At 39.3% G+C, this 23,251-nt stretch overlaps 1 protein-coding gene across 1 annotated transcript; it reads right to left on the bottom strand.

Moving 5' to 3' along the window:
• Nucleotides 1–18,196: 18,196 nt before the first annotated feature.
• Nucleotides 18,197–20,594, bottom strand: LOC104212087 (uncharacterized). The gene is made up of 2 exons (XM_009761272.2): nt 20,362–20,594; nt 18,197–18,684 (listed from the first exon to the last, which is right to left on the bottom strand). The coding sequence occupies exons 1-2, from the start codon at nt 20,485–20,487 to the stop codon at nt 18,421–18,423; spliced, it is 390 nt and encodes a 129-aa protein (XP_009759574.1). The 5' UTR covers nt 20,488–20,594; the 3' UTR covers nt 18,197–18,420.
• Nucleotides 20,595–23,251: the final 2,657 nt, after the last annotated feature.

Genomic DNA, 23,251 nt, shown 5'->3' with positions numbered 1-23,251 from the left:
AAAGGGGTCAGAGGCAAAACAATGGCATGAGTATAGAACACTCGATTCGTTGCAGGTCATGGGGTGTGAAAGTCAGTCAGAAAGTCAAAGCGGTTCAAGGCCAGTTCGGGGAAGTCAGTCAGAACAAAACAATGCAGCGGAAAGATCTTCAGCAAGAATGCCATCAGCTAGCCACCATTTTAAACTGACAAATTTTCTTTGATTGAAACAGGGGCAGAAAAGTTTGTTTGTTTCAGAGGAATTCTCCGTGGAGAAAGGCAGTCACCAAACAGGTTTGATTTTTTGATTTTCAGGACCCTCTTGGAAAATGGGACCTAGTTTAAATATTCAGAAATAGCATAATCTAGCATAAAGGTATCCCAAAAGAATATAAGTTAGCTTAGAAGTTTGCATGTTCGAGATAGGATTTAATTAGGAGTTTTCAGGACCCTCCTGGATAATGGGACTTAGCTTTAAGATTTCGATCAGATAACAACATTTAGCGTAAAGTCTGCTGTAGGGTAGTATAATTCAGCCATAAAAGTTGTCACTCTTAAGATAAAATTGGACCTTTGATTTTCAGGACCCTCCTGGATAATAGGAAGTAGTTTAAAGATCCTCTTGGATAGCAAGATTTAGCAGAAGTCACACCTGTAGAAGATATAACTTAGATTTCAAATTGTCGTTTAGTTAAGAGTTGTCAGGACCCCCTGAATAATGGGACCTAGCTTTCAAATCCTTAGTAATACTTGGTAATATGATTTAGTTTTACAATCACATCTGTCCCCAGCCACCAAACTGGGGCAGAAAATTTTCTTTGTTTTTGTCTGAAGTCAGGAGCCCGCCTGGAGAGCAGGGAATACATTTCAAGTTGAAGTTAGGAGCCCGCCTGGAGAGCCGGGAATACTTTCAAGCGCAGCAGTCAGGAGCCCGCCTGGAGAACAAGGGAGTATCATTTAAGTTTATCTTTCAAATTCTTTGTTTTGTCAAGTTGAAGTTAGGAGCCCGCCTGGAGAGCCGGGAATACATTTCAAGTTGAAGTCAGGAGCCCGCCTGGAGAGCAGGGAATACTTTCAAGTGCAGCAGTCAGGAGCCCGCCTGGAGAACAAGGGAGTATCGTTTAAGTTTAGCTTTCAGATTCTTTGCTTTGTTTATGTTGAAGTCAGGAGCCCGCCTGGAGAGAAGGGAATACATATCAAGTTCAGCAGTCAGGCACCCACCTGAAGAAGGGAAAACATCTCAGTTTACAATTCAAGGTGGCAACAAATGGATGTCTCCGAAAGAATAGAGAACAATAAGGCAACAAGAAGCACAAGATCAAGTTTGAAGATATAGATAGGATTTTTGTAATCCATAGATCATAGTCTAGACTAACTTCTTGTTTTATTTTGACATGGTGTAATAAGGAGGTTCAGCAAGCAGTAGCAGCAGCAGCAGTGAAATCCCAGCTTCATGGTAGTCCCAACTACCGAAACATTCCGAACTACACTGACCTGATTCCTTTATAGCCAAGGATATGTAGGCAACCTCAGAAGCAGGGTGCGGTCAAATCTTTCAAAAATACTTCCCATGGAGTATTCGAATAGGCCAAAATCGCTCGTATCCGCTAACTTTATCTTTGCACGAAAACTCATCGTGTTTCCGGGCAAAGAGGGGCAGCTGTGAGCATGTGAATTTTGCCCTATGTGAATTACTCCCATAAATTCAAGAAAAATGGATTTTTTTCCATTATTTGCAATTTCGTAGATTTTTGTAGCATTTTTCATTATTTTCTTTCATTTGTATGCGCACATTTATTTTATTTAAGTCATGAAAAATACAAAAAAATACATTGCATTTGCATTTGAGATTTAATTTGGCATTTTTGAATTAATTAGTAATTTAGTTTTTTACAAAAATGGAAAAATCACAAAAATAACTCACTTTTACGCTTTTTAATTTGAGTTTCGAATTTTGGGAGTTTTCCTTTCAATTTGGTATTCAATTATTTGTGGTAATTGTTAGTTAGAGTTAATTAATTTATTGTGGCAGGATTATTTGATTTAGGAATTAATTTAGGTTTTTAGTTTTAGTTTTAGTTTAAAGGAAAATTGGAAATTAAAAGAAGAAGAAAAGAATGACAAAGAAATCTGATTTTGGGCTTTTGCAATTAAAGTTCCCAGCCCAAGCAATTTTCCACCCAACACCCGGCCCAACCCACGCCTGACCCGATTCGGATCCCCCCTCAAATGAAATGACGTGTGTCGATCTGAGCCGTTGATCTCCACTTGATCGAACGGCTCGGAACTAAAGCCTGGGAGTATATATATGTCTGAACGCACCCTACCCCCCCTCATTTCATCGTCCCAACACCCCGCCTTCAGAAACCTGCCCCCCAAACCCTAGTAACCGCCCCAAAATTCCCCCACCGTCCGGTGGTGGCGCCGGCGTCCACTCGCCACCAAATTAACACCATGAACTCCCTTTCACCTCCCCATCCCGAATCTCCAAACAGTTCCTCTCAAATCCCCCTCCATCGCCTCGAATTTCAGATCTGAGGTTAGCACCTAAAACCCTAAAAATTCCCAGATCCACCCAGAATCACACCATGCAACCCCTAATCTCCTTCCTACCTCAAATACGTGTTTGTTTCATTTCAAAATGGTCCGTCAGTGGTAGAGCAGATGTCCGGATAGCCAAGTCTCTCCCTGGGTTCCTTTATGGCTTAGCAAGGTTAAGTGAATCCAAAACCGTCATTAATCGTTTGTCTTTTGTTAAGGACAACCGATTAATGACCGTCAAAGGTTCACTTTCTTCTTCAATGTTGTTCGAGTTCATGCAGTTCTTGCCGAAGCAGGTTTGGGATAATTTCCTTTGCGTCGATTGGTTTCCATTTGATCTCTTCTGTTTGTTTGCTTGGTTGTTTGTTTTTCCAGTTTTCGTCCTTCAGAATTTTTGTTTCTTGCTTAATTGCATTATGTTCTGGTTGTAAGTTCGTTAGTTAGTTAGTTTTCTTAATTGTCAATGACAATCGGCTTCGTAAGGTTTGAGTTTAATTTGGTTTCAATTCATGAGATTTTCTTCTTGCCGCTAGGTTTCATTTCACATTTGTGAATTAATTTTGGAACTGAAGCATTGAGATAAGTCAAGTATAGTTCATCGTTCGCATTAATTCTTGTTTCAAGAACATTTTCTGAATTCATGTTTATGTGTGAAGGGTATTCAAGCTAGTTTTTCATAATTTCAATAGTTGTTTTGAATTTCAATTTGTTTGAAAGTGTCAGCTCGTTTGTTTATTGTTATTGTGATTGTGAGCATTCAGAATTTAAGGGGGTAAGTGAATAATGGGAAACTTTAGGGGGTAAGTTTGGAGATTGTTTCAACTTGAAGAATCTTTAACAACTGATGGGAAGCTTCCTAAATGGACAGCTGCCCAAAATGGTTAAGGAAACCCGGCTGTAAATTGAAAATATCTGAAGGAAGTGGACAACTGTCCAAAAATCAGTTTTAAAAAGATGCCCTATGAGGGTATTTTGGAAAAATCTAACTGCCTTGCATTGGAAGGCACACAACAGACCCTCGGCTTTATAAAGGAAGTCTTCTTCTCATTCAACAGAGAGTTTCTTTTACACCTTAGAGAGACCAAAAAGGCTGGAAATACAGGAGAAATCAGGACAACTGAAAAAAACAAAAAAAACACTATTCCATTGAAAGTTTTTTTTTGTAATTCTTGAGGCTCTCACTTCTGAAACGATCTCTGAACAATCGAGGGCTAAAATGGTTTGAGCTTGGTTGGTTTTCAAAAGTTTGGTTCAAATTTTGGCTGTTTTTTTTTATTGTTGGGTATCAGTGGTTATTTCTGCTGGTTTAAAGTTGGGTTCAAGGTTGGTTTCATTGATCATTTTTGAGCTTACCACTGCTGCTGAGTTTGGGATTTTGTTCTGTTGCTGTTGCCTACTGATCTTTACTCCTTCTTGCTTTCTCCTTATTCCCGGGTACATGATCTCTAAGTTCTATCTAATGTGAGGCCTGATTCAAAGATGAAATGAAAATCTGGAAATTTGAGCATAATGTCACCATTGTTTGCTCATAGATTTAGCTTTATTTTATTTTAATTGCCTTATTTTGGAATCATATAATGCATTGTATTCTGCTGGTTGTTAATAGTATCCTTCTGAGAGCTCAATTTGTTTGTAATTGGTAGGTGACTCCATTTTCTATCAAATATCTCATAGCTAAATATTGGTTTTGGGCATGTTGAACCCCTATCCCTAAATCTGATCCTGGACTATCATAGAAGCTTGATGAACAATTTGTTTAGTCGAATCAGTAGTTGTGCTTTACCATCAATCATGCAAATCGAGTAATGTAGACTGTATGAAAGCTACCTTTGCTGCGTAATTTATTTGAACTGTCACGGCAGGCTTGATGTACTTAAACATCAAGAAAAATGCTTAGTATTCAGTTTTATAGTGCGTTGGACAAGAAAAATGTTTCGGCTCGTCACTTCAGGGTCTGAGACGTATATAAAATTACCTTGATTATCTGTAAACATATTAAATATGAGTCAACTGTTCAAGTTCAGATTCACTTATTTAGCAGTCTCATGAGGTGTAATTTGTTACTGAAATGGTTTAATCAGTTGTAGAATCTCGCGTAATTGCTTTTGTTGAATTAGCTGAAGGGCTGATTTATTTGAATATAATGGTCTGATGTCTAGGATCTCGGGTCTTGATTGGCCTTGCGTCAGTTTGTTTTTTAAAAAAATTACTTTGCCTTGTGGTTTGGATTTTGAACCCATGTTGAGAAAAAAGGGGGATGGCTTGTATTCACAGTTTTTGTGGGCTCATGATTAGAGCCCATTTGGTTCCTCTTTAATCCTGAACGGACGCGCCACTTAAGTAATTAGGCCTGTCTTATTTGGGCTCTCTTATTAATTGAATGAGTGTTATTTTGGTGACAGCCTTGTAGTTGAACGAGCTTGGATTAAGTCACTCATTCGATAGTAAGGGTTCAAATTCCATTAGTGCTTAATTAACTGGATTCCGTCAAATAGATTTGAGGCAAGCCATAGTTAGACACTTAGTAACAACTGGCTCTTGTGTTAATTTCACAATGTAGAGGTAAAATAATAAATATTCGTAGAGCAACCTTTAGGGCTGTTTAAAATATCATCGTGATTGTGGACACGTCCGCGTGACACGGTTACGATTTTTTTAAAAATAAATTGGAGTATACGTTCGCGTAACTTCGGCTAAACTTTCTTAATGAACAAAGCGTTATTAATTATGGACACGTTCGCGTGACATGATTTTTGACGTGCCAAAGGAAAAGAGTATATGTACGCGTAACTCAATTATTTAACTACGAATAATCAAGTGATTTAAAGCGGTTAATAGATAAATGCACATAAGATCTAAAGTCAGTAATTAGACAAATTTAATAAGCCAAGTATAAATTGCTGAGCGACCGTGTTGGAACCACGGAATTCGGGAATGCCTAACACCTTCTCCCCGGTTAACAGAATTCCTTACCCAGATTTCTGTGTTCGCGGACCATAAATAAGAGTCAACTTCCTTGATTCGGGATTTTAACCGGTGACTTAGGACACCATAAATTATCCCAAGTGGCGACTCTGATTTTTAATAAATAAACAATCTCGTTTCAATTGTCCTTTAATTGGAAAAACTCCCTTATATTTATACCTTTTTACGGGGTATAAGTAAAAAAGGAGGTGTGACACCATCTCTATAGTTGAGATCTTAGTTTCGTCTAGATCCTTGAAAGAAATAATCACCTCTTCTTAGCCTCGCAAAGGCCAACAATGGCAGGAAAGGGAGAAGCAAGATTAAAGGCAATAGTAGGTGTCACGAACAACCTCCTAAATTTCCTCAATGAAGCCAGAAGGGAAGACAACGAAAACGCAATGCCAAGTGCTACACCTGAGGGAGAGATCTCACCCCCTACACGAGGGCGTGACTGTCTCGCGTGAGAGGAAAACCTCAACATCCGCAGTAGGAGAAGCACCACTGGCTGTGAAAAGGATATTAGAAGAGTGGTTGACAAACACCTTGAGCAAAATACTCGACAAACCCGTTCAAAGGGATATCGAAGGCACAATACCCGCAGAAACTGCAACTGTCGTCGATGAGCCAGAAACTCCACGAACAGGTAATACTCATACTGTCATTGATACAGGTAACGATGCACTTGCGGCCATCTTAAAGAAAATGGAAGATATGGAAAATGAGAACAAAACACTCCGCGATCAGATGAAAGAGCATCAGGAAAGGGTTGATAAAATACTGGGCGCTCAAAGTTGCTACCAAAACGTGACGTGGGCCGATTCCTCAAACAACCATATCGTGAAGGGGTAGCTCCCCACTCTATTCCGAAAACCGTCAAAATGCCGCCATATTTAAAAATATATGATATAACCACGGACCCGGAAGATCACTTAATCCATTACGTTACTGCAGTAAAAGGTAACGATCTATCGAAAGAACAGGTGCCATCGGTGCTGCTGAAAAAGTTCGGCGAAACTCTGACAGGAGGAGCATTGACATGGTATTCCCAACTACTAGCACGATCGATATCAACGTTCGAAGAAATGGCAGATAAGTTCGTTACCGCTCACGCGGGAGCGAAAAAGGCAGAGGCCAGGGTAAATGATATCTTCGTCGTCAGGCATACGACAGGCGAGGGAATTAGGGATTTCCTAGCCGGATTCAACAGAGTAAGAATGAGCCTACCAAACGTGTTAGAAGGGATGGCGGTAGCAGCCTTCCAAAATGGGTTAAACAGAAACGGGTCAAAAGCAACCAAAAAGCTGCTAAGTAGACTCATGAAGTACCCCACCACCACGTGGGAAGAAATCCATAATGCCTATTGCGCCGAAGTAAGGGCAGACGAGGATGACCTAAACGGCCCGATCCAGTGGCTAACATCGGTCCAAACCGAAACAAGGAGAGATCACCGCAACTACGGCCAAGGGACCAACTACCCCATTTTCAATCGAGAAAGGCACCAGCCCTATATCCGAACATCCAACCCACCTCCTCCACGACATGCAAACGTCGCGCCTCGACACACTACACCACCTCGAAATGAAAGAGGTATGCCTCCACTGTTATTTGCTCATAAATTTAGTGTTTATCCTTCAGAAATAGTGTATGCACTGGAAAAGCTCGGCACAAAGGTGCAGTGGTCGCAAAAGATGAAGTCAGATTCGAGCACCCGGAGATCGAACGTTCTGTGTGAATTCCACTAGGAAAAAGGATACAAGACCGAAGACTGCATAGGTCTATGATAGGAAGTGGTAAGAATGCTAAACCATGGACACATGAAAGAATTGTTAAGCGATTGAGAGCGGGTTAACTTCGCTCGTGGATGCGATCAACCTCAAGGACCTCCAAAACCACTGTCACCAGCTCGTACCATACAAATGATCATTGGCGGTGGTGACGATACAGTAATCAACCATGTGAAATTCACCACCACACACAAACTCAAACGGACAGTCGCCTATGAACGGTATGACGACCTTGAAGATAGTATCATCTTCGATAAGTCGGATACCAACGGTTTGTCTTTCCATCACTATGATTCTTTAGTTATAACTTTACGCATTACGGATACCGATGTAAAGAGAATAATGGTGGATGACAGAAGTGGCGCGTGTATTATTCACCTACGAGTCCTCATACAGATGAGGCTTGAGGATAAAATAGTATTGCGTTGCATAACACTAACGGGTTTTAATAATGCAGTGGAACGAACCTCTGGAGAGATAGTGCTACCCGTTCTGGCAGGAGGAGTCACCCTGGAAACGACGTTCCATGTCATGAACAAGGAAACAGCCTACAACGCCATCATAGGGCATCCATGGATACACGCCATGCGAGCTGTCCCGTCAAGTTTCTATCAAATAATCAAATTTCCCACCTCATGGGGGATATTCAGCATCCGATGCGAGCAGCGCACCACCTAAGAATGCTACCGAATCGCCCAAGATTGCACACACACCCAACAACTAAAGGGGTAAGTGCGGAAGCATAGCAATCAGCCATATCGGGAACCAAAACCAACATACAAATAGAGGCCATCAAAGACCCGGATGTCGCAGAAGCTTGAAAGGCAAGCGTAGAAGACCTCGACCCCGTTCAACTGGACAACACCGATAGCACAAAAAAGGCTTATATCGGACATAACCTCTCAGAACCAGGTAAGTACCATGAGTTCTTAACTAACAATGCCGATTTGTTTGCCTTTTCCCATTCAGATATGCCAGGAATCCCAAGGGAGATCGCCACACACAGGCTGAATGTCGACCCTCTTTACCCAACAGTACGGCAAATGAGGAGAAAGTTCAATGCCACCATCAATGAGGCGGTCAGCAAAGAAGTTGATAAGTTACTCGCTAATTGTTCCATCCGAGAATCAAAATATCTCCAAGGGGTCGCTAATGTGGTCATGGTAAAAAAGAAGAACGAGAAATGGCGGATGTGTGTCGACTTCACCGACCTGAACAAAGCATGCCCAAAGATTCATTTCTGTTACCACATATCGACCAGCTCATAGATGCAATGACGGGACATGAACTACTGAGCTTCTTAGACACTTATTCTGATTACAACCAAATTCTAATAGCTGAAGAAGACCAAGAAAAGACCACTTTTATCACTCACCGAGAACGTATAGCTACAAAGTCATGTCGTTCGGACTCAAGAACACAGGGGCAACATATCAACGTTTAGTCACCAAGATGTTCAAAGAACAACTCAGTAAGACCATGGAGGTTTACATCAGCGACAAGCTGGTGAAGACAAAAAAGAAAGAGGATCACATTGGTCATCTGAAGGAAGCCTTCGAGATATTGAGGCAATACGGAATCAAACTGAATCCCGAAAAATGTGCCTTTGGCATAACCTCAGGAAAGTTCCTTGGTTTTCTGGTGTCACAAAGGGGTATCGAAGTCAACACGGATTAGATCAAAGCCATCGAAGGAATACCGGAGACATTAACCAGCAAGAAGCATGTGTAGAAATTAACAGGACGAATAGCCTCCCTGTCGAGGTTTATTTCACGATCGTCAGATAGATGCCATAAATTCAATGTACTAAGGAAAGACCACAGGCTGTAGTGGAATTCAGAATGCGTGGACAGCTTGAGAAAACTGAGAACGTATATGTCCTCGCCGTCACTACTCGTCAAGGTAAACCCGAGCGAATGCCTACTGGTGTACCTAGTAGTCTCCGAAGTCACGGTAAGTGCGGTCTTAGTCCACAAAGACAAAGGTACGCAATCTCCGATTTACTATATCAGCAAAACCTTAATTGATGTCGAAACAAGGTACCCTCACCTTGAGAAACTAGCTCTGGCATTAGTCATAGCTTCACGAAAGCTTAGACCATACTTTCAATGTCACCCCATAAAGGTGGTGACAACCTTCCCCCTCAGGGGCATCCTGCACAAACTCGAGCTATCGGGTAGGTTAGCCAAATGGGCCATAGAATTAAGCGAGCACGATATAACATACCAACCGCAAACTGTTATTAAGTCACAAGTGCTCGCCGATTTCGTCGCCGATTTCAGCGCAAAAATATTGCCTGAAGTATAGAAGGAGGCGCTCCGCGCTTCCGCACATTCTGACCTCTTGGTCCTCTACACCGACAGCACATCTAATGCATCAGGATTGGGACTGGGACTCGTCCTCAAAGTTCCTATGGGCGAAGTAATTCTCCAGTCCATACGATGCCTCGAGATGACTAACAACGAGGCTGAGTATGAGGCTATGATTGAAGGATTGAAATTAGCCCTCAAATATGGCGCCCGACGACTCGTCCTCTATTGCGATTCTCAACTCATGGTGAACCAAGTCATTGAGACTTTCCAAATCAAAGAACAGAGACTACAAAAGTACCAGTCAGAAATTCGCAAACTGCTGCCAAAATTCGATGAATGTTGCCTCGACCAAATACCCAGGGCACAGAATATCGAAGCAGATGGTCTCGCCAAGCTAGCGTTCAGCCACCAGAAATATCAATAAGGAAAACATGGTCACCCTTCTCCATTCCGCAATAAACCAGGTCGAGGTACATTATGTAAACCTAACTTGGGACTGGCGGAACCGTATCGTAACATATTTGTAGGATGGAATACTCCCATAAGATAAGAAAGAAGCCAAAAAGCTTCGAATACAGGCAGCCAGATACAGCCTCGTAAACTATGATCTTTACAAGAGAACGTTTGGCGGCCTCCTGGACAAGTGTCTTGGACCAAATCAAATGCGGCGAGTACTAGAAGAACTACACGAGGGGCATTGTGGTGCCTATACGGGAAACCGCTCCCTCGTCTGATGCTTCATCCGCGCCGGATACTACTGGCCTACCATAAAAAAAGAAGTTGCGGATTACGTCAGGAAGTGTGAATAGTGTCAAAAGTACGCCCCTATGATACACCAAACAGGGGAACTCCTTCATTCAGTCACTTTTCCATGGCCATTCATAAAGTGGGGGATGGATATTGTCGGACCCCTCCCGGAAGGATGAGGTAAGGTACGCTTCCTTTTGGTTTTAACTGACTATTTTTCTAAATGGGTGGAAGCATGTGCATACACTAATACGTGAGCAAGAAGTTATCGCGTTCATATGGAAAAATATAATATGCCGCTTCGGCATCCCCAAAGAAATCAGTTGTGACAACGAACCTCAGTTCATCAGAAAGAAAATGACCAAGGTTTTCGAAAAATGGAACATCGAGTGAATACGCTCCATACCATACCATCCCGCCGCCAATGGCCAAGCCGAATCCTCCAATAAAGTGATACTGAATATATTGAAAAAGAAGCTCGAGGACGCCAAAGGGCTATGGCCTGAACTACTATCAGAAGTACTATGGGCATACTGCACTACGCCAAAAACTAGCACAGGCGAGACGCCATACTCACTAGTCTACGGGACTGACGCAGTTATATTCGTCGAAGTTGGAGAACCTAGCTTGAGATACTCCAACGAAAGCGGACCAAGAAACGACGAAAGTAGGCTACAAAATCTGGATGAAGTCGAAGAACAAAGGGATATGGCCCACGTAAGAATGGTAGTACAAAAACAACAAGTAGAAAGGTACTATAATAAGAAGGCCAAAGTACGACCGCTCAAGGTCGGTGACTACATCCTCAAAGCTAAAATACAAACAGCGAAAGACCCTAACGAGGGAAAATTGGGAACAAACTAGGACGGACCATACAAAATCACGGCGGCAGCACACAAAGGAGCATTCTAGTTAGAGACAATGGAAGGAAACTACTCCAAAACAATTGGAATGTCGCCCATCTCAAATACTTCCACTTCTGAAAGGAGGCGCCACCTAAGTCGTACTCTTTTTCCCTCATTCGGGTTTTGTCCCAATCGGGTTTTCTCGGTGAGGTTTTTAATGAGGCGGCAAGAGGGACGTCTCAAGATCTGAAGTATTGTTCACTACCCCGCTCGTCGACGTGATCTCCAGGCCGGGTAATGAAGGGACTGGATATAGATAATCAAATCTCCATTGTATGTACAAAGTAGACATGTATTTCCTACAAGAATATAATCAAATATCCATTGTATGTACAAAGTTGACATGTATTTCCTACAGGAATATGATCAAATCTCCAATGTATGAACGTGACATCCCAATGGCCAAAGCCATCGACGAAAATATGAGTTTGACTTCACTCGAACTACGACGGGATCCTACTTCAACGATAGTTCGAAGGTAACATCCCAATGGCCAAGGCCATCGATGAAAATACGAGTTCGACTTCACTCAAACTACGATGGGATCCTACTTTGACGACAGTTCGAAGGTAGCATCCCAATGGCCAAGGCCATCAACGAAAATATGAGTTCGACTTCACTCGAACTACGACGGGATCCTACTTCGACGACAGTTCGAAGGTAACATCCCAATGGCCAAGGCCATCGACGAAAATATGAGTTCGACTTCACTCGAACTATGACGGGATCCTACTTCGACGATAGTTCGAAGGTAACATCGCAATGGCCAAGGCCATCGACGAAAATATGAGTTCGACTTCACTCGAACTACGACAGGATCCTACTTCGACGATAGTTCGAAAGTAACATCTCAATGTCCAAGGCCATTGACGAAAATATGAGTTCGACCTCATTCGAACTACGATGGGATCCTACTTTGACGCCAGTTCGAAAGTAACATCCCAATGGCCAAGGCCATCGATGAAAATATGAGTTTGACTTCACTTGAACTACGACGGGATCCTACTTCGACAATAGTTCGAAGGTAACATCCCAATGGCCAAGGCCATCGATAAAAATATGAGTTCGACTTCACTCGAACTATAACGAGATCCTACTTCGATGACAGTTCAAAGGTAACAACCCAATAGGCCAAGGCCATCGACGAAAATATAAGTTCGACTTCACTCGAACTACGATGGGATCCCACTTCGATGACAGTTCGAAAGTAGCATCCCAAAGACTAAAGCCGCTGCCAAAAGAAAAAGGGATCGACCTAACCCAAAGTAAAATCGGCTTAATAGTTCGACAAGTACCCTAGATACCATAGATATTACAAAAATCATCACTGAACCCTCAAAATGTTACTTACACCTATCTTTACAACGGGCTCAAGCATGCCCTTACCAAAGTCCCAAAGCAAAAAGTAAGCACAAACAAAAAGTTACACATTATCCCCAGTTGGATACGCATCTTCATACCAAGAGTCAGAAGTAAGACGGTTCGCATCATCAGAGTTGATGTCATCCCCGTCAGGTATAAGAGGGTCGTACTCGCATGCCTCACGAGCTGCACGAGCTTTGACACGTATTCCCTGAAGTTCTGCTTCAGATGCCCTCCCTTCAGTATGAAGAGCCTTGTACACGTCAAGTCGGGCCTCAACATGGACCCACAACTCATATATGCGATGAGACATGACCGGATCAGTCGAGGCACGAGATGTAGAAGGTTGTGAATGTCGACTCGCATTCTCCGTTCTCAGCGAGGCCACTTGCCCATTCAACACAGATAGCTCCGCCTCCAACTCCTTAACACGCCTCTCAAGCCTCACTACCTTAAGCTTAGATGCCTCCTTCTCCTTGATCAGCTCCTACCTAAAAACACGGACGGAATTCTCCAAGGCCGTCGTTCCAGAAATAGCAGTCACCAGCTTATAAGCACCGACACTTAGTTCGCCCTTAAGCCCCTCAATCCCCATCGCCTTCGTACCCAATTCAGCGGTCAAACTGGCCACCTTTGCTTGCAAGTCGGCATTCTCGGCCATCACCCCCTACTTAACTCAAGCTCATCCTCCTTCACCTTAAGGGAGGCCTCAAGTTCACTATTGCGGGCGACAACCTTCATAAGCTCCTCATCTCGCTCCCTTAGCTCCTCGACCTTGCACGCCAGTTGGTCCTCCCTCTATTTGAGTCCCTCGTGGAACAATTGAAAATCAGGGTCCTGATTATAAATGTCGGCCATTGCACGATGCTTAGCGCGATACTGTTGATATTTGGAAGACATTTTCCCATAGATGGCCGTCCTCTTTCTTTCCCGGCGCTCGCGCTCGGTCTCAATGATAAGGGTCTAGCACAAAAAGAAAGAAGTTAAGACAAAAAGATAAGTCGACAATAACAACGCAAGCCAAATGACGAAAAAGAAAAGAAAGACACCTACCCGCAAGGCCATGCCAACGACTTTCTGAGACAACTCCATATCGCTCATCGCTCTAAGCACCTCGCTCTCAAGGTCAGCACATAGAGGGGCTAAAACAGATGCTACTTGATCGCAGTTTGACAACAAGTTGTAGTCCCCCGGGACAACTATGTGACGATCAAACCCTTCCACTCTGACCCCCACATGAGTATAGCGACCTACAAACTCGCGAACGTCCTCTGGGTCAACATCTGAATCCGAGCCTGAGCCTTCGACACGCCAACCTCCTCTAATGTTGGATGATGCACCAACCTCAATGGAGCGCACGGAGCCGACCCCTGGGTAAATCCCTTATGTTTGAGGAGACCTTCCCGCTAAGATGGCGTCGACCATAAATGTAGGTACAGGTGCCGTATGTGACACCCTACTTCTACCGGCGTCCATGTCCACATCCTTCCTAAGCTCCATTCTCCTCCTTTTTCTCAGTAAGGACTCGTCCCCATTAGAGAATTTGTCCAATAAATGAGGGGTCGATACAAAAGAAGCCTCCTCCCTCACGACCATATCTCGAGAGGGACCTTCCATTTGAATTGGCTGAGGACAACCCCCTCGAACAGATTTAGTCAAAGTAAACGGCATTCCTGCAGCAGCGATAGCCTATCAGAATGCAGGGATTGGTGCCCTCTACTTGGAAGCTCCTCGACCTATCGTCATGAAGAGTTGTATCAATAGACGACGATGTAAAACTGATGAAATGATACAAGGGAAAACGTTTACCAGATGAAACTCTCGGGCTGTAACATTTTACGAAGGCGGGCTAATCTCGGGTCTCCACTGCATGGGGCAACAGACGGGCTAACCAATCCCTTATACCCGCAACAGGGCGGGGTGGACGTCCTATAGCTGCAGACGAGAAACAAACAAAACCTATGATAAATGAAGAAGAAAATAAAGAGTGAAATAAGTGGCGACACTTACGAGTTTCGTTCCACCGCTCTGGGAACCTGGCGGGATTAGAAACAATGTGTTCAGTTTTGACAAAGAAGTACTTATGCCCAAACTTACGACTTGCTCGGTCGTCGGTCCCAACCACTAGCCCCCTTGTTCCACGATGTCTCAAATGCACCATAGTGCCCATGTGGAAGCTGCGGGAGAACAGGTGCAAGAGGTGGTGGATAGTAACCTCACATCTCGCCAACTCCGCATACTTTGTCAACAACAGGAGTATCTTAAGCGTGTATGGTGAGAGTTGCGCTGGGCAAACTTGGTAGAATCTACAGAACTCCTTCATTAATGGAAGGAGGGGGAAATAATGACCAATCACGAAAGGGTACTCGTAAAAAGCACAGTACCCAGGTCTATGGACTTCCACGAAATCCCTTCCCGCTGGAACCATGTCAACATGAGCGGGGATGTTATACTTTGTACGGAGAGCGTCAATATGAACTTGTTCCGTTTCAGAGAGCACAGGGTCAGGAGTAGGAGGAGGATCCTTGAGGAAGTCGCTTCGAGACATGGGGTGCCTCGGCAACAACTCCTCCACCATGGGAAAACTATCCCCCTCTCCCACCATCATATCCTCACCGCCGGAAGGGGGCACCACAGACAACGGGGCGGCCTCAGAAACCCCCTCACGAGATCGATGTGTTCTTGGCATTCCTTTTGATGAAAAAGGTGTTAGAACAGCAGAGAAAGTTATGAACAAAGAATGGGAGAAGAATAAGCAGAAGGTGGCCAAGAGTTTTTGAAAAAAAAACAAACCCTCCACCTATTTATAGGATTGGGTGGCACCAGAATCGAAACGGAAGGTTGCAGAGTGGCACCGAAATCGAAGCGACAAACAATCAACCCCTATCTCGAAAACACGTATAATGATGATGCACGAGGAGATGATGTCATTTCCTGATAAAGTGCACTATTTGGTGTCTTGGTGAGCACGCTAACCGCCTATTATTGGCCAAGTCGTGACGCTTCGTAAGACCAAATTTCTCCATAAGAGCGAGTGGTGTCCGCTCATCGAGGACGCACCAAGTTGCGACCTCGACAAGTGGAGGGACTAACTGTATGGGTCCAAATTTGGATGACCACGATCGTTGATGAGTACGACAGGCGACGAGATCCTCGTAGATCGACATCTCGTAGGAGACGACGAGCGAGTGAACAAGAGGCCGTATGACTTTTGCAGTGGTGTAGTTCCATTAGAGAGCATTAGGAATATTCTCTCGAATATTCCCTATGACTTGTCTTTTAGGACGTAGAAGGGATTTGTCCCTTATATATATAGCGAGAAAACAACCTTGTAAGGGGGCCCTCTGGACATTCTTCCAACTAAGAACACTCGTTTTTAACACTTGTTCAAATAAACAATTGAGATCATTATCGTTTGGTGATTCATCTTGATAAGATCAAGAAGTATTATCCTTTGTAGTCAGCTTGTATATCTTTTGTTCTGAATATTATTATACTCAACAAAGATTTACCCCTTCACTTTCTTTGATTGATGTATTCAAAAAAATTTCGATATCTTTTGAATCAAACATTATGTTTATTAAATATTTGTCAAGTCCACAACAAGATAGTAACGTAAGAAATGAAAACAAGCAATATAAGACAAAAGTAATTAAGACGTATGTTATGCCGACCTTGTTGACATAATTTTGATATTTGATAATTGCCACAAGATTGTTAACTTGACGAAAAGTCATGGATAAATGATATTAAGCAGAGACGGAACTAGGATTTGAAGTTATGAGTTTTGCATTTGACGTCGAATTCATATCATGTTTTAGTTATTGACTTATTGTATTCGTAGTTAAGTATTTATAAAAATTTAATAAATTTCGTAATACAAAAACATGATCTATGTAAAAATTATTGAGTTGAGACAAACCTGTAAATAATACCCTACCTCCGCCCCTGATATTATGGATAGCAGACCTCTATGTATATAGGAACTTTAATTCGTCATACACAGAGGCGGATTTAGGATTTAAAGATAGCGGGTGCCACATTTCTTTTAATGTACCCCTCACACTGACCATAAAGTTTGAGTGTGAGTATATTTTGAGTTCAATTTGGTTCGATCTATTTTGAGTTCATTGGGCGCGGTTTACTAATTTTAACGATATTTTCAATAGAGAAATCAACACAATTTGATATAAAATAAATGAGCACAAGTAAAAATTAGCAATCTTCCTTCAATTAAGGAATCATGCCTTTTTTATTAAAATTTTTGCATAAGTGAGAGTATTTTTAATAGTAGAATCACACTAATTCTATAAGAGCATAAGCAAAAAAATATTTTTGAAAAAGAAATTATACCTTGCAAGCAATAGGACAATTGCACTTTGTATATAATATATACAAGCTAACAGAATTTTAAAAAGAATAATCTTGTAAAACTTTTTATTTACATAAGTGCCAGAATTTTGAATTAAGAGCCATGGTTTTTATTTATGGTGCTTTGATAATTTTAAGTTTCTGTTTTTATGTGTTCCTCTTTCAAAGTCATTGACAAACAAAAAAAAAAGGAGAAAAGATTGGAAAATGAAAAATTAAAGAGGGAAAGGGATAGAAAAACAAAGGAAATAGAAAAGACGCGCGATGACAAAAGGAAAAAAATAAATAAAAGAAAAGCGAAATCGAGCAAATGAAAAATTGATTTCCTTATTAGAATCAGACTCGAACCTAAGCCTAAACACAAGAATAACTTTAAGAAATTAATTCCCAACAATGGCACCGTCCTCTGGTTTGATATTACGGATGATAGCGTATACATTTAATCAATATTTTGAAAAGTAACAACATAGATTCTAAAAATTCTCACCTAACTTGTGGGTGGCATGGCACCCCACCTCTCAAGGTGGATCCGCCACCGGTCATACATCATAATCTATAACTTACAATGCTATTAAGTCTTTCAAAAAATATACTTTAATACCACATTTGGACACATTGTACATTATTTTTTAAACAAAATTATTTGATTTGGTCATCTTTTATTTGTCTGGCTTGTTACGTTCGTGCTGAACAGTCAATGTTGTCCCTTCTGTTGAATCTTTACCATGATCCAACAAATTATAAAACATCATCATAAATTAAATAATTGGACGAATTTAGGACCCAAATCTACAAATAATAGTAGAATTATATCACCTTCATCAAGATAGCGGCATCCCAATTTAAAATGTAATCTGGCAAATCTTTTAATTATTTATTAAACATTATTATCTACTACTATATAATATATTAAAATATACTAATAATGTGAATCTTTTGTATTTGTACATGGTATATAAGTTAAACACGTAAAATAATATGTGAAAGGAAATCCCTTGCAATCCGAAGAGGAACAATATCAACAAAACACATCCAGTATAATCGCACATAGTGTAATTCGAGAGAATACTGCTATAAATCTTAACAGTAGAAACCATAAAATTTGAATTCTAAATGTCTCTGTCTACCTAAATAGAGAGTCTATTTCCAATGGCAATCTAGATAGGAGATTGCTATAATTGAACTGAACAAAACTTATGCATCAAAAAGTAAGATGAAATTTTATCAGATTTGGGAAAGCACATTGAATAGATCGGCGTAAAAAAAGATATAGTTTCAACTGCCAAGACAGTCCAAAATCAATGAGAAAATAAATGCCAAAGATCTTCCATGAAAGTACAAACATCCACTGCTACTGTAAGTCCACTTTCTCTCAACTCCTATGACACCTAACTTACCATATTTAGCATAATATAAAATGACCAGTTTATATGCAACTCGGTTAATTAGCGATTTAATTACCGGCTTCGTCATTGCATTTGTTTGAAGAACTTTTGCAGAGATTAACAGGGTATTTAATGGCATTAAGTTCAACTTTACGAAGAGCAGCTTTGCCAAGATCAATCCCACAAATATCAGAAAGCCTAACGAGGTATAGCAAAACATCAGAAAGTTCTTCACCAAGATGTAATTTCTCCTTTTCGTTCCAATCAGGCAACCCTTTTGGAACTTCTCCTTTCCACTGAAATATTTCTGAGAGTTCTCCAACTTCTCCCACCTGTTTATAGTAGTAATTTGGATTAATCTAACCAATAAAAAAAAGGAAACAAGAAAATTAAACGAAATAAAGGGTTCGTTATATCATCGTCATATTACTCGTTTTTCCAAAGCAATGACTATCTTATTCGGGGGGCGGATGCACGTATATCCAAGCTTGGTCGAAATTTTTTACTATATAAACATATGTGCAAAAAATAGAACTATAATATAAAATATAAATGACTTTTATGGCATAAAGCAACGTTGGCGTAGTGGTCGGGCTTCATTTTTCTTGCTTGATGTCTATCATTAAAAAAAATTATAATTAAAAGAGTTATCAAATATATAAAAGTGTCTTTTTTTTTGGTAAAAGATTAAAAAGAAAAGAATAACACATAAATGATACAGACTAAGGGTGTGTTTGGTACGAAGGAAAACATTTTCCGAAAAATATTTTTCAATTTTCCCATGTTTGGTTGGCTTAAATGTTTTGGAAAACATTTTCCTTATCAAGAGAAGGAAAACATTTTCCAAAGCTCCTTCTCAACCTTCCCCACAAACATTTTCCGAAAAATATTTTTCAATTTTCCCATATTTGGTTGGCTTAAATGTTTTGGAAAACATTTTCCTTATCAAAAGAAGGAAAACATTTTCCAAAGCTCTTCTCAACCTTCCCCACCCTCACCAACCAACTCTCCAAAAAAAAGTTTTTTTTTTCAAATTTCAATTTTTCTGCTACCACCCACCCTACTACCCTTCCACCCCCTCCCGCAAACAAAATTATTTATTTTACCTTAATTTTATTTTTTTGTATTTTTAACTTTTTATTTTTTCGTTTTTTCTGTACCACCCCCCCCTCCCCGCACAAAAAAAGTTATTTTTTTTTTGTAATTTAAATTTCTGTTGTTGGTTTGAAAGTTTATGGCTTCATGTTTATTATATCTAAATTATTTATAAATACTCTTGAGAAGTCCTTTACCTTAATTTGCGTACCAAACACCGGAAAATGAATAAGATTACTACTTGTTTTCCAAGAAAACATTTTCCACGGAAATTTTTTTCGTTATACCAAACACACCCTAAATGTAAAAATAAGTGCGACCTACCCATCCCTCGTATATACTTCTATTACTTAATCATAATTTTTGACAAGTGTTTCTCTTATCTTGCTTTGGTTCAATAACCAGATCTTACAAGTTGAAATATTTTCTTAGTTTTTAATTTTAAAGAAATAAAACAGAAGAAAGACAAAGACTTCCACTTGTAACTCGAAACTAAGCAACTTTTATATACAATTTAAAGCAATTTTATTTATTTATTTATTTATCGAATCATGGAAAATGTAGAGGATCAACAAGGGATCACTAGTTGCGTGATTATTCAAGTACATAAATTTTGAGTCATAGCATACAAATCACGAGTTTAAATTCTACACTTTTTCTCCAACGTGACTTGAACTCTTTACATTGTTTCTGCACTTTCTCTCTAACGTGACTCGAACCCAAGACCTAACGGTTATGGGTAGCAAGCCTCGCTTGTTATTTGGTCATTCATAATAAATCACAAGTGAAGACAAACAAGAAAGATTAGCATAATCTCTGCGCAAGCAAAAATAACACACAAGTGGAGAAATAATTTAATATTTTTCATTAAACAAAAGAAATAAAATAAAAAGGTGGATAGCAGGGGAAAGTACCAGAGCCAAAAGAAGGTTTCTGGGGCTGTGAAATTTTTCCCAGTCTCTTTCTTTAGCAAAATCTTCCATTTTCTTTCTAAGAAGTTCAAGAGTTACACTCTCTTCCTCCTTTGAAATCCCAGTCATCTCTCTTTCGACAACTTTGGACTGACACAAATAGGAAATTAAAAGGGAAATAACAGGCAGACAAAGAATTGGTTGTGTGTGATTTTGTGTGCTGTTTGGTTCTACTATTTAACGTGAGAGGGAGAGGGAAGAGACCAAAAAACAAAAGGAGTCTTTTCTTGTTAGGCGCACGGGAAACCGGCTATTGCCAGTTTCACACCCAGGTTACCTGTTATTCCTTTGGTCTCATGTTAATTTTTTGAAATAAATAGTAATATGACTTAATTTAATTTAATACGAAATTTAAAAGATTAATATGCGTGTTTTGGTATGAAGAAAGTTATTTTGTGATGTTTTGAAGAGAACATGGGTAAAAATTCCATTAAAATTTTATAAGCCAAAGTCATTTTCTCTTGCAATTATCAGGCTTTATAACTCATATTTAATATTATTTTTCATTAGTATATATTTTTTTGCAAAAAAAGAAAAGAAAAAATATTTTCACTAACGAGAAATCACAGAAAATATTTTTCTAAAAAATGATTTTCATTATACCAAACACGTTCTAATTTATGTACACTATCATTTTTTTTTGTTTTAAAAATCTTAATAGTTACTCAATATAAAAAAGTTTATTTTGACCGGAATTAAAATCTAAATGGGATTATATTAATCTATTTCAGATATCATAATAAAGATATCCAACTGTTTCACAAAAATATCTATAAATTGAAATATTCCCATATTAACTGTAAAAAAGTAGTAATGTTGTTTTTTTCTCGTAAAAAGTAGTAATGCACTTAATATTGTACATAAATATACAAAACTCATAAAGGAGAATTGTTATAAGTGAAAGCCTACGACTATTCTGACTAATGAAACATTCTTTACAATTGTTCTTCTAAATTCATCACCCTGTTCTCGTTTGTAACTTTAAGATTAATAACATATTTTATTCATCGGATGTAATAGAACACATAAAGAAAAATAAAATTTAACTTTAACAATTACTTGTGAACGTAAAATATATATGTCACTTCTCTCTTAAGTCCTAATTATTTGTAGTAAATGATATTATATTAGCATAAATATTTATTGTGAATAATTATTTAATTGAAATTGACACGTCTAATAAACAAGGATCCTCGCCACGAGAATTGGGAATACTCGTGTGCATTGGGGGTCCATCATGTTTTATTTTTTATTTTTATGCTTATTGTCGGTATAATTTAATGGGCGTGATGAGCTACCAATAAGGATTGTAATGAATGTTAAATAATTTTCTTTTTTTAATTAATGTCTCAGAATTATAAAGTTACCTATATTGCAGAGCATTTTATCCTCTAATATGAAACTTTCAAGTAAAATTCAAATTTAGTTAGGGCCCAAAGAAAATAGCGAATAATGGATAAAAAAAGGGGCAATTCGATGCACAAGATATGCATTCTTCTTTCATGTAGGGTCGAGGGAATGGTCATATCCCAATAAATGTGATATAGATAGCCTTTTTTACTATAAATATTAATAACTATTTTCACGATTCAAACTTGTTAACTATAGATCAAACGGAGCTGTTCGTTATGAATACCCAAAAACTATGGCGTGCGCCAAAATAGAGTTAGCTCGAGACACAAAACTATCTTTTGCTCCCTTTTCGGCGAATCATCTTCGAGTCATACCTCTACATTTTGACCGATTTAATTCGTTCTGACTATTGCTACCCAATAAATTCTCTATCTTAAATTAATTCCCTAATTTAATTAGTGCTTGCCTTTTTGGAGAGTAGAAAATAAATAAATTAATTAATTAATGACTTACTATAACAAATATTAGGATGGGTTTTAATATCTTTCCATACATTCCGATGTTAAAGGAATTAAAAAAACAAAAGAATTACTATCTTAAACAATCTGAATCTGTCTGGATTGCAAAAAGAAATATTTATAGTAGGCACTTAATTGTATCAGACAATATATAAATGCATCACACGTTTTTAATATATACATTTATGTGTATATCACAAATAAATTGTGCATCGTTATCTCAATTCCAATTCATGATAAATGTGACACTCATCTCTCACTAAAATTTAAAAAGAAAAAAAATCTCTCACTAAAATCCAAAATTTGACATTCCTTATTTCAACTTTTGTGTGAGCAGTAAGCTAAGATTTAATAAGCTCCACTAACAACCAACCCGAAGATTTTTTATACAATAACTAGAGACCACAATAGATAGTTGGATTGAAAATTGGGCGGTCGAAAAAAAAATTAAAAAATCAAAAGACAATATCAGATTAAATACACTTTAATACTCTTAATTGTATAATTACTTATAATAACGGTTGGAAAACGAAACAAAGAGCTTTCATTGGATTTGTGAAAAAATAAGAGTGGGGAGAAGCCGTTTCAGATTTACCCTTACCAGCTTTATTTTACAACTTTTTCTTCTTTAAGTCATTAATAGCCTGTTTGGCCAAGCTGCAAATCAGCTTATCTTGAGAAATATTTTTGTTCAAAAGTATTTTTCTTAAAAGTACTTTTGGTGAGAAGTAGTTTGTGTTTGGTTAATTAGTTTGAAAAGCACTTCTGAGCAGCAATTAGTGTTTGGCCAAGCTTTAAAAAACTATTTCTAAGTGTATTTTTCTCGAAAGTGCTTCTCAAAAAAATGCTTTTGGAGAGAAGCTACTTTTTTCTGCTTCTCCAAAATTACTTTTGCTTCTCCTCAAAAGTACTTTTTTTCCTTCCAAAAACTTGGTCAAACACCTCAATTTTTGGCCAAAAGT

This window comes from Nicotiana sylvestris, chromosome 6 (assembly GCF_000393655.2).
Source record: "Nicotiana sylvestris chromosome 6, ASM39365v2, whole genome shotgun sequence".
NCBI classification, from domain to species: Eukaryota; Viridiplantae; Streptophyta; class Magnoliopsida; order Solanales; family Solanaceae; genus Nicotiana; species Nicotiana sylvestris.
The sequence above is the reverse complement of the archived record's forward strand: the minus strand, read 5'-3'. Positions and strand labels throughout refer to the sequence as shown.